The following is a 12,500-nucleotide window of genomic DNA, read 5'->3' as shown; positions in this document are numbered from 1 at the left end:
GGCACCGGAGAATCTGAGCGGGTAGAGGATCTCGCAGCGTCGTCCATAATTTTGTTTTGAATAATAATCCTCAAAATTGCCATGTACTCACATTCACAGACAAAACCCTAAAGATACGTTTTGCCCAGGAATTGACAAAACCTGGGGGGGGGGGGGTCTAGCTACCATTTCCGACCCTGTATATACTAAACTAATCTTTCTCAAAATTAACGTTTTTATAAGAAAAGGAGTTTAGTTTTACTGTCTAGACAACAGAAAACGACCTGTTTACAAGAACTACCAAGTCATTTAGTTGAAATTCGGTAATTTCCTAATTTTCCTAAACTTTCCTGCAAGGGTGCTACTTCAGAATTGATCTTTCATTACAAGGGACGCGTCATTTAGTTTCCAAATACGGTACGATTCCATATTTTAAGGGAAGGTTCGCAGCCCAAGTTATGACTATAAAAGTATTTGCATACAGTAGAGTATAGACCTTTCCCAACACCACTCTTGCATTGTGCATATAAGGGGCTCATATTATCAAATGATCTGTGCACTTAACAGCCCCATCTAAGTATCTCGGCAAGTCGAAGTACTATACATTAATTGTCAATAGCAGTAACTCTTGCATGGTACTCTTTCAGTTTACACAATCATGGAAATGACACAGCCACAAGGAACAGGGTCAGCGATCGCCTTATAGCCAACCGGATTTTACCCCCTATGCATTTCCGAGAAAAGGCAAAAGGCTCACATCAGCGTCCAGCTACAAACAACAATCAGCATCAACAGACTACCACGTCACCAAATGCTCAGGTCAATCGCAGTGTCTTCAGCAGCCTTCAGCGCCCTCCGACGCTCCCAGAAAATGCAGTTTTGTCAGCCTTACCTTCGAGACGTCTTCTGTCGACAATACAAGACCAAATTCAAACAGATGACGATCTCTACAAATTCATTGCAATTCATGATGATTTTCTAATTTTGTGCAACCACCCTCCTCCCACTTTCTCCAATAAATTCTTCTACAACGGTGATTTCTACGATCCAGAGGCAAATTGCACATTCAGCAAAGGTTTCATTAGCTCGTTTTTCAATGTCGCCGACTTTTGTGAGTATTTGTTCTTCAATATTTACAATACCACTGATCTCTTTTTCATGAGGATTTTTACAGAGATACCCAAACTTTTGTATTACAACAAAACCTTTGAAAACCTTTGTGTACCATTTTACGAGATCAAATACGGATGCAAATATAACGAACTCTTCACTACATGTAACAATGATAGTGTGATATTCCTTGACAGTGAGGTCTGCCCTCAACCACCTGTGTTGACAGACTTTGAGTACTATGTAGCTAATTATGTCGAGGAAAATAACTTTCACTGCTTATCAAAAATTTGTGACGGCACTTACCACACTATAGAATCAGAGGTTAGTGGTGTGAAATTCAAAGTGTCTAACGTCTTTCTCCTTTACGAAAACAAAGCGTGCGATGTGTTCCCTTTTGTTGGAACATTTAGTAACGTGTCAGTTTTGTACACGTACATAAACATTCACTGGCCATGTTGTTTCTCAATGCACGCTGTCTATTGGGCAGAACACCCTGAAAAGCACGGTCTCAACGGAGTGTGGAATTTCCTCCCCTTTTCGTGCCGTGTGGGTGAGGTCTGTCTGATAGTGCTTGTGGCTTGTGTGGCAACGGGAGGCGTCGTGGGCAACCTCATGGTTATAGTGGTACTGCTGAGAATTAGCAGCCGTAACGAAGAATCAAATATGCTCCGTTTATCCCTCGCTGTGGCTGACTTTTTAACGTGTGCTTTCGTCGTGTTACCTTCGCTCTATGAACATGTGAAACCATTTTTAACACCTACAGAACCCATAATTGTCCATCGGGTGGAGGAAATGCATGACATAATACCTGGAGAGACAGTTGATAGGACGGATGTGTATTTCCCACTCCGATTCTTCCAAGGACTGACATTTGCGTCGTGTTCTATCGTTTCACTCCTAACTCTCTTTCTCCTGAGTGCCGAGAGGTTTGTGATGACTGGCCGAGGTCTCATGTACAAGCATTACATTACTCCTCCGCGGGTCAGGCAGGCGATGGTCATCTCCTGGGTCATAGGCTGGGTCAATTCATCACTAATGACCATATTCGGTCGGACGGTTGCCACTGTTACATGGATGACGTTCGTTAAGATTCCTATCGGGTTGTCGAATTTTGCTCACGAGGACTTGGTGGTTTATACCTGCTATATCATCCAGATATTTCTTCTGTCCATATCAATCCCCGCTACTGTTCTGCTCTCAATTCTTTCCATCAAAAACTTTGTCCAAGAGCAGAATCGCGTAAGAGAAAGGTGGCACAATATGCAGATGCGGGTTTCAGGTCCCTTTGAGAGTGAAAACTACTACATATTCGTCACGCAGGTACTCATGACTGTATTTTTCCTAATTTCTGTTATCCCTCTTTCAATTTACTTTCTCAATTACAACCTACTACAGCTCGATTACTACAGTCCTCACTCTGCAGCGATTGCAAGTTCTCTGTATGAATATTTGTCGTGGTGGTTATTCTTAGCAAACACAGCGTGGAATCCATGGATTTACAACATGCGAAGTCAAAATTTTCGAGACGAGTTGTGGAAATTAAAATATGTCTGTATCCCTTTAGTTCTGAGGGAGAAATGGCGCTCACGACATATGCAGGAAAACAGCGACGCCCTAACACGGCGACAGAAACTTTTGTCGCAGGTAGGCATATTCACCTAGAAAACCGTGAATAATACGGCTATTTCTGTGTATATATTGCATCCCTTCACCTCTCTCTGTCAGTCTCTTTGTATGTCTGACTCTGCTTTTCTCTCCCTATGGAAATTTATCAGTATATCACTTTGCCGATATGTAAACCATTGACTATTTTTGTTCTTTAAACATTGTATATATTCTCATCTGTTAATACATCTAAGTTTTGTGTACTTTGTCTTGCATGGTGCCATGGAAATTCTTTAAGATTTTTTTTTTTCATTAGATCATTGCACATGAGTCTAGTTGTTTATTTAAACTTTTATTCAAATTTTCCATTTATTTATTTTAGGGCCCTTATTTTCAATTTAGTCCATTATGCTTCCCCATAGTTATGACTACTTAAGTTGTTATTTCTCTAACTTGCAAGTGGTTTCATGTGTATATTCCATACTAAGTTGGTCAGAATCCTCTTTTAAGCTTTTTTTTTATCTGGTTGAACGAGAATCATATTTGAACGGTTCTATTATGTCTGACCTTTTCTCTCTTGTATATATATTTTATGTTCGTGTCACTGTGGCTTCCATGTTGCTATTGCTGTTATTAAATACTAGTGAAACTGAAGTGATTTTGATTTTACCTGAGGTTTGAAGGAGATTTATTACCTTTATTTTTTTTCAAGAAGTTCAGCATATCTCCAGATTTTCTTCTCTAATGCAATATTTCTGTTTAATGGTGTAGTTCGGAGAGACAGAGAATAATGTACAGTGCAAGTGCCTGCATTATCTCTCTCTCTCTCTCTCTCTCACACACACACACACACACACACACACACACACACAAAATAAATAAAACTTACTACCAATGTTCGTCTTTATTACTTTCATGGAACACTTTCATTAAAATCTTTAATTTTTCGCAAGAACAAGAACGTACATATTTGGATGTGATGAATGTGAATAGTGTTAGTCCTGGGCAAGACGTTGAAATGTATCCATCTGCTGCCTTGTGCATGTACAGGCAAAGGCTTGAAGACTAAAAACTGAATCCCAACCACCTTTTACTTTTCAGGCTTTTGCCGTGTAAATGCAAAGGCTAGGGCAGCTGCTGATACGTGGCATGCGACCTGTAAAAATTGAATGCCTCAATTATGGATTGCAGGATTCTGATTCGAGCAGAGCCCGAACGCCCCACATTAGCAACATAAATCCTCCGTGTGGTGTGGTAAGTGGGCGAGGGATGGTACCACAGAGACTACGGTTATGGCTAAGGAAGTGAGAGGTGGATGAGCAGATGAGGAATAGATATATGGCATGTCGGCTCAGTGAGAAGAGGCATGGGAATAGCAGATGTAATGGCAAGAAGAGTTGAGATTTGTATGTACGAGACTAGAAGGAGTAATATGCAAATGCTGAGACTCAAATTGTATTCCAGGGAATTGGTGGAGCAAGGAAATGGTGTTGGAATTGTAGTTAGGAGAGAAATGGAAAGAAAATGTACTTAAAGTAGAAAAAATAACTTGTAGGTTAAGGACGAACTTAATTTAATAATTGAGACATTATCTAAGGGGAATTCCTAGAAGAGGAGAGTATAATAGTGGAAGGAGATTTAAATGGACGTGGGAAAGTGAGATGATTACGAGGAGCATGGAGGTCAAAGGTATGCCAAGAGAAATGGAGAAGAAAACAAGATACAAGAAACGGCATTAAGTTTGGAGTTGTTCTAGGTGAACACTGGATTCACAAAGCCAGATGAAATTTTGATTACTTATAAGACTGGAGGAACCAAATGTTCAGTTATTTACATGCTGGTAAGGGAGAGGAAAAGAGTGATAAACTGTAGGGTTATTATGATTATTAATATTGTACGCTACATAAAGAGCCACACTGAAAAAATCGGGATTTTTATCAGCAAAGGTGTCAGTGGAGGTCAAGATACAGCTAAGAAAGAAGAAGATAGAAAGTCAGCTGTTTACGCAAGAAAAATATGTTAGCTGATCTTTTAAACTTATCAAGAGTTGGAGAGGTTACTATCTCTGAAGGCAATCTATTCCAAAGCCTACAAATGGCAGTAAAAAAAAATCGAGAAGCATGTTACGCAACACAGACTAGTAGTAGTGAACATTAAATAAGAATGAAGGAGCTAAGAAGGGGAAGGTCTGGCACGTAAAAGAAGAAAAGGCGATAGAAAAAAATAAAGAAGGAAGAAAGGAGTACAAATCGAGGATGTAGAGAAAATAAAAGAGATTCTAGTTACAATGGCAGTGGAGCTTGAACTCGAGTCAGGAGAGCGCTAAATACAGAATTATGGTGGCGAGACGAAATTCAGAAAATATTAAGGAGGAAGGATGCCTTTAAGAAATGGGAAACAAGTAGGATTGAGGTAGGTTAGGCTATAGCGATAAAGTTGATGGAGCAAGGACTCAGGATACTGGTAAGTATGGCTAAGGAAAGAAGTAATATTTGATGACATGCAGTCTGATTTAATGAGAAGAAGAGGAACAACAGATGCATCTATTATCAGACTATTGGAGGCAAAAAACACTGGAGGGAACATTACAATATATTGTGCTTTAAAGACCTGGAGAATGTATACGAGTGTTCTAAGAGATGTGGTATATCTAAGGAAGAAAGTGAGATAGGGGTGTTGTGATAAATGTCATTCGAGATGAGAATGGTGAGTTGTGATGGGTGCAGCAAGATAAAGATTATCAGTATAACAAGTGACAATACTTCTGAAGGCCTGTTCACAGTGAAAAGGGTAAAGAGGGAAGAGCAAATGGAGTACGAAGGCCATTCAGGGTTGACACAAAGCTAGCCTTTCATCCTTTCGGCATGGCTTTCACATCTTGGGGAGTGGACAGAAGCAGCGGATGATTAAGAGAAGAAAAAGGAAAGACCAAGCAAAATCAGTTGAGGCGAGGGCCAAAGTCCAAGGTAGGTGTGATCCCTTACATTGAGCCTCGGTCTCCTAAGCCCTGACCCACGACAACGAGCAAGGGACTGAAGAGGTAAAAAGATGTATTTGCAAATTTTAAAACCCAACAACTTATTGCCGCCACAGACTGCGTCACATTGACTTTTGTTGTGGAACTTCCTTAACCACATGAAGAAAAGTAATCTTGACATTAGTCCAGGTAATCGTAATTTTTGACACATTTTGGTATGATCCTCTCTAAAACCAATTCCTGGCTGCTTTGTTATTTAGCATTTCTATATAATATTCTGTATTTCTAATTAATGTTATGTATTCTAATGAAGTGCCAATCTTTCTATAATATACTCTTTAGTTTGTAAAATTGCTGCAAATTTGAATATTCTGTGCTCATATACATAGAATCTCCTGCCCATCAGGTTGTCTCTGTTCGAGACAACCCTGGGTGGAGGAGGCCTGTGGGACGACCGAGGAAGTCATGGCTTGGGCAGATCGACCAAACCTGCCGTGAAGAACTAGAGATGGGCCGAGTCGCTGCCTGGCGTCTAGCCATGAAGGATTCTCGTAGTTGGAAGCGAAGGGTGGATGCGGCTATGCGCCCCCGTCGGCGTCAGCCCCCTTGATGATGATGATGATGATACATAGAATCCATGACACGACAAGTCAAATGAACCATCAGTATCCTGATTAAATATTTTCAATATTAAATATTCAGTATGTCTGGTCAATGGTTATCTTACAACATGCCAAAGAGAGAACTAACTTTCTGTATATCTTTAGAACAATTTGCAATAGCAGTTTATCGTTATCTTTAAGGATGTGCCACTAAATTAGGGTCACATTTATTATGATCAAGTGATATGGAATAGAAAATAAACATCAAAATGGTTACTTCTTAAGAAAAGGAACAAGCATATACAATTGTAAAAAATCAAGACACAATGAGAACAATTCATTTGTACCAGTCAGAGGACATAAAAACAATTTTCAAAAAAACAAACAAATATATTTACCAATATGGTATGAGTGTACAGTACTTAATGTGGAGATATGATTGATATTTTTCAATTATAATAAAAGCTATATTATAAAATGCAATGACACACTAGCTACAACAATGGACATATCAGAACACTAAATAAAAGTTCAATTTCCAGTTTTCGAAAAGTACTGTTCTTCAAAACAAAGTGAACTGAATGACAAGATTCTTGTTGAAATTGAGAAAACTGAAAATTAATTTCTGTTTAGCACAATATCTCTAAATATATTGTATCCTTGTCTTTTCATCCAGGTAGAATCTTTTAAAAAATAAACCCTGATAGGTCAAATGTCTACCTTTACTTCCCTATCTCCTCGAGAGGAATGATAAACAGTTGAGGCTGCATAGCCAATACCAGTCATACATAATACATATATTGATTAAACTGTGACCTAGCTATTAACACACTACTTATTCTTCTTTGGAGGTCTATATACACCAACTACAACTGCGTGATCTCTCTCATAGGGTTCCAAGGTAAGTTGTTCTTGGGGCTTCAGCAAATCAGCCTGGAGTTTCTTAATCTCCCCGGCAAATACGGCTTCTGCAGGAGCTGTAGAATCAATACAGTTGGCCTTGATGGAGATGACATAATGGCCATTTACTTTGAGGAAGTGCTGGGCATTGATGGCCACAATACGTGCCTGATCAGGCTGGGCAACATCAGCAAAGATACAATCTACCATGCTGACAATCATGCGGTATTTGTGAGGGTGACGCGCATCTTCTACAATGGGTACAATGTTAGTACGCTTCTTGGCCATGTTCACCAAGTCACGTCCTGATCGGTGTGAGAACTCTACAGCATACACTACGCCTTCCTAGTGTGGGCAAGAAAGAAAATAATCAGTAAACAGATATATATTATTTTCTGGATGATACAAGTGTACATGATGAAATTACCAAATATTAAACTGTAGCTTAGAAATAAACAACGCAACTGAATCTAAATCTTCATGAAATATGGTGTACAAAAATACAATATCAATAATCAACTGTACACTTTTCTTCTTTAAGATGATAAAGCAAATAGTAGCTTCTGAACAGAAGTCCACCTGAAGCGGTCTAATGTAATTTGTCCTGAACAATATCTATGAACTCATTACCAACGACAGTGACCAAATCCTCTAACATTTACTTACTGGTCCAACTACATCGGAAACATGTGATACTGTTGTGCCATTGGCAGCACCCAAGTAGAGTACTCTGGAGCCTGGAGGCATGTAGATATTTCCAATACCACCTACAATGGCAGCAGCCAACTTTGAACGGAATGGATTCCACACGCGGTACTCAATCTTCTCTGTTCCTTGCTGAAATAGATATTGCTTATTAACTTTTTGACTACAATACTTAAGGGGACCGTCCCTGACGGAGGGGGGGAAGGGGTTTAAATTGAGTTAGTTAGCGTATAGTATAGGTACATGGATGAGGAAACTACCAAACGAGTATTAAGCTCCTGCTATGGCTCGTTGTCTTGCAGCCGGCGTGCGAGTCCCTCAGCACCCGGAGAGGTACGTCGCTAATGAGCGCCCAGGTACACCTATGTGGACTTTTGCTTGTGGCAATCGTGCATAAGGCATTTAATTATGCCATTGCGCATAGATATCAGTTTGTGAATGTTCAAGGAACACTTTTATACCAGTATCAGGAAAAAATTATATCACCGTGATTTATGACGAAATATTTTGTGAAATATATCTTAAAAAAAAAATGTAAGTTTTGTGTCCTTTTACACACGAAATATGCTTCAATCGAGACTCCCAGGTAATATGTTTTAGTTTACGAAGTAATATATACGTATATCACATACGAAGTACTGTTTAAAAATAGCCTTATAAGGAAGGATTGAAATATTTCCGTTACATTTCGCTCAACGGTCGGTACATCACAGCAGGGGGCAATTTGAATTGATTTGAAATTGGTAGTTACCGTTGTAAAGACCAATTGAATACGAATGTTACCTAAATGTCAGACTTTTAAACTTCGGATGTGTAAGCGAGATACAGATTATTTTATGTTGAAGATGATAGTACTCAATAATACCTGCTCTGAAATAAAAACTATAAGGAATTTTGAGCTCGGTTGTATGCGTAGTCTTCGTCTGGCGTTCAAAAAGCTATCGCATCCGTTTCGTGCGTTCCCGATAAAAATGAATATGTTTAGATGTTACCGTAAGTCTTAGGCACCATAAATTGGCAAATATCCCACAACACCTAGGCGTCTGCATGATTTTATGCACTTCTTAGTAAAGATAATGGGTGCAAATGGCTAATCATAAACTATACACTTGTTCTCCTTTGCAATCTGTTAATATTGACAATTATCGAAGAAAATGGTATGAGAGGGATAACTAATATATTTTATTATTTAGTTATGAAAGTCAATGTAGGCCTACTAAATGATGATGATTAATCTTTTTAACTTTATGTGCGTGCGTTCACGTACATATGATCCTCTTCGAAAATTATAAACACCCAGTGACCATCTATGGTAAAATGCATTTATTAAGCTTTTCACACGAAAATATCAACTTTTATGAACGAGAGAGAGAGAGAAAAAAAAAAAAAAAAAAAAGTTACATACCTTTACAGAATAGCGTACCTATTGAAAATGAAAATTCCTATTGACTTGGTAATCATTGCATTGCAAAGTACACTAAATAAGCATTTTTTTGATATATAATAACATTAGATTCAGAGAAAAATAACAGATAACGAACTTTGGCAAGGAGCCAAATACAAAACGCTGTAGTTCCGTTATTTTTTTATGAATCTTCGGTACATCCCAACTCACGTAATTTTCATGTGATTCAAATGCAGCTTGTTGCTTTCACTAGAGCCTCGGCGTCCCAAGGCCATGTAAAAGGCTGATTTTTTAATTTTTGCCTTAATCAAAAAATATTATTATTTTAATGCTGAAAAAAAAAAAAAAAAAAAAAAAAAAAATAGTTCTCTGTCAAGCTGTCCCCCGGCAAAAAAAAAAAAAAAAAAAAAAAAAAAGGGAAATTCAAAATTCGGCCTTTTACATGGTTATAGGCTAGGGTTGACCTAACGCAAGTATTTTGGGGGAATATTCAGTAAAGAACTGTGATAGTTGGGATGTACCGAAGACATACCAAAAAAATTTCGACTTTTTGGGGGGTGCCCCCTCCCCCCCAATGGGGGAACAAAGTTAAAATTTATATATATAACGGAGCACAATTCTTTACTCTATATCATGCAAAAAGAATCAATCAGTTATCTCTAACCGATATTTTTTTTAAAGATGTAAAGAGTAGGGAAAGGTGGCCATTTTCCGGGACGGTCCCCGTAATATATTTAAAGAAAGACTATACTAAAAACAATTTCAAATTTACATTACCAGTTAAGCTTTGCTTTGCCTACTAAAACTTGCAAAACTTCAATATGTAAAACAATAGATCAGTATATAAGGTATTAACTCCTTCAAAAGAGGTAAAATTAGCATGTTGTCTGGGTTATTGCCCAATTCACAGCTAAGGTCCTGAGGCATCTACCTAAGTTTTGATAGGATGTCAGAAAATGATGATATTTACCTCAACACTGATACGTTTCTCTCCATAAACACTTTCTCCTGGCACAAGATTCCTGGTACAGAGCACATCCTCCTTTCCACGGCCAATGAACACTCCTTCATGACGATGGGGTTCAACCATAACACTTTTGCCACCTTTGAATCCCCCTGAAAAGAAAAGTTTATCCTATGGTAAATCTTCAGTGACATGTGAGAATATGTAGAACAAAAACCTATTAATAATAAAAATATCAGATGCAACAATGATAGTAAAAATTCCAACAAATAAATGAACATAAAAAAAAAATAATAATAATAAAATAAATAAATAAAGTAAAAAAAAGCTACTCTTACTTAATCCAGCAAGATAGGTTTTACTCACCTCGTCCTCCACCACGTCCACCTCCTCGCCCACGGCCACCTCCACGTCCTCCACCACGCCCCCTGGGTGAGAAACCTCTGTCTCCTCCACCACCACCTCTTCCTCCTCTTGGTGAGAATCCTCTGTCTCCTCCACCACGACCTCTAGGGGAGAATCCTCCTCCTCCTCCTCCACCTCTCCCTCCACGGAATCCACCACCACGGGGTGAAAAATCTGAAAGGATGATGTGCTTCAATAAAGTTTATGCATTGATTAAGAATGTTAATTTTTTTACCCAGCTTGTCATGGATCAAACTCTAGGCATTAAGCCATCCCTTGGCTACATTCTCTCCTATAATGAGAAATTCTCGTCACCCACCACAATAACTTCCTATCAGTAATTCTTGGCCAAATTTCTTCATGGGAAGACATGCACAAGTGTTATATCAAAAGAAAAAGACCTTAATAACTATCAGTTTGATTTCTGAGGCCATCAAGTACCCCAAATCCCGCAAAAAGTGATGGGTTTGGAAGGTGTGAAATCCCATAGATTTTGCCGAAAGGTGGGGTGGGTTCCCGTTGAGTTTCTTAACTTTGGCGCATCGGTGCACAAACTTTCAAAGGTGGCGGGCATACACAAAGTTTCATTAGCCAAGTTTTTTGTGTTACTTTTACATATTTCTGTTCGCTATTCTTCTTATTCAGGGCAGAACCTCACACCAACCTTCCCCTCAGACAGCCTAAGGGGCACTCCCAATCACAGCAACTTAACTGGTTATAGAGTGTCTCTGGTGAGTATGTCTGTACTGCAATGAATTACTAATTTCTGTAAAACAAACTTTGGAATTTTGATATACTTCACTCAGAAAATTGCACATTTTCTACCAAAATAAAAATAAATTGGTTGTAATAATACGGTCATACAATCATTAAGTCTACACGTGATGAATATGAGAATTGGAACTGTGACAAAGCCCAATAAACCTACAACATGCGTATCAGGCACAAGAGAGCCTCTAAAATAGCCTAACAATCTATCATGAACTATTAAACAGTTCTAAAAGCGTTTTAAGCAGGGAAAGTTCTTGCCTGAAATCTCAAGCGTTTTTCTTGCTAACTCAAGCATTTCGCTTGCTTTCTCAAGCGACCTCCTTAGATGGCTTGACTTGCGCTTGCTAAGTCAAGCAGTGTACCGTCACCATGGCAACGGCGTCATTCGTGTACCGTACTGGTCACGATCCTTCGAATGCGGGCGTTGGCCAGGAACCCCGCTTAATATCTTTATCAGATAAATAATTTTTTTTCACGGTATCTGATTCTGTAATTTTCTTAAAATCATATTCAAAGAAATTGAAATTAACTGAAAACGAAAGGAGATAATGGAGATTATGGGAATAACATGTTTTACTTATGAATAATAAATGATTATAAGACGAACAATTTTCCTCTTATTGTTAAACTTCTCGTCTTTCTAAATCGAGAATATATCTGCTATTTTATGAAATAAAGAATATTTCAAGTGAAAAAGTCTGAGAAATTCTAGGAACGTTCTTCTGTTGATATTATAATCGATGATTTGTTATATTTAACCTCATAAAATCGGATATATGGGAATGGGTAGGCCTATATTTTAATTCAGGGATATTCATTTGTTTTGATAACGCGTCAGAATGAAAGGGCTGTCAATCTAAAGTGTGTGTCATTGTTTTAGAGGCACTATATGAATATAGGAGAAAATATAGCGCTTTGTTAAGATGTTTGGGTAGATTTATTTACTTCCTTGCCATCTTGATGCGGCGCTAGCTTGTCAGTTGTTTCGAATTGCGCGCTCAAACTGTTACCAACCGCAGGTGAAATAAACTCCACCCTCGACTTGTGCATGTTATCTCTTTCCGAGATTGTTGG

At 38.5% G+C, this 12,500-nt stretch overlaps 2 protein-coding genes across 3 annotated transcripts in view; one reads left to right on the top strand and one right to left on the bottom strand.

Annotated features, from left to right (window-relative positions):
- LOC113813303 (uncharacterized) overlaps positions 1-7,521 on the top strand; it is a 10,847-nt gene extending 3,326 nt beyond the window's left edge. For both annotated transcript variants that reach the window (XM_070118171.1, XM_070118170.1), the window contains 2 exons: positions 627-2,736; positions 6,081-7,521. In XM_070118171.1, the coding sequence (XP_069974272.1) occupies positions 706-2,736; positions 6,081-6,284 (2,235 nt within the window). In that variant the 5' untranslated portion in view covers positions 627-705 and the 3' untranslated portion in view covers positions 6,285-7,521. The remainder of the gene's footprint in view (positions 1-626; positions 2,737-6,080) is intronic.
- Fib (rRNA 2'-O-methyltransferase fibrillarin) overlaps positions 6,646-12,500 on the bottom strand; it is a 6,859-nt gene continuing 1,004 nt past the window's right edge. Inside the window, exons 2-5 of the mRNA XM_027365281.2 lie at positions 10,617-10,829; positions 10,257-10,402; positions 7,843-8,013; positions 6,646-7,521 (exon numbers count right to left, since the gene is read on the bottom strand). Coding sequence (XP_027221082.1) covers positions 7,108-7,521; positions 7,843-8,013; positions 10,257-10,402; positions 10,617-10,829 — 944 coding nt within the window. The 3' untranslated portion in view covers positions 6,646-7,107. The remainder of the gene's footprint in view (positions 7,522-7,842; positions 8,014-10,256; positions 10,403-10,616; positions 10,830-12,500) is intronic.

Source organism: Penaeus vannamei, chromosome 41, assembly GCF_042767895.1.
Source record: "Penaeus vannamei isolate JL-2024 chromosome 41, ASM4276789v1, whole genome shotgun sequence".
Taxonomy (NCBI): Eukaryota; Metazoa; Arthropoda; class Malacostraca; order Decapoda; family Penaeidae; genus Penaeus; species Penaeus vannamei.
The sequence above is the reverse complement of the archived record's forward strand: the minus strand, read 5'-3'. Positions and strand labels throughout refer to the sequence as shown.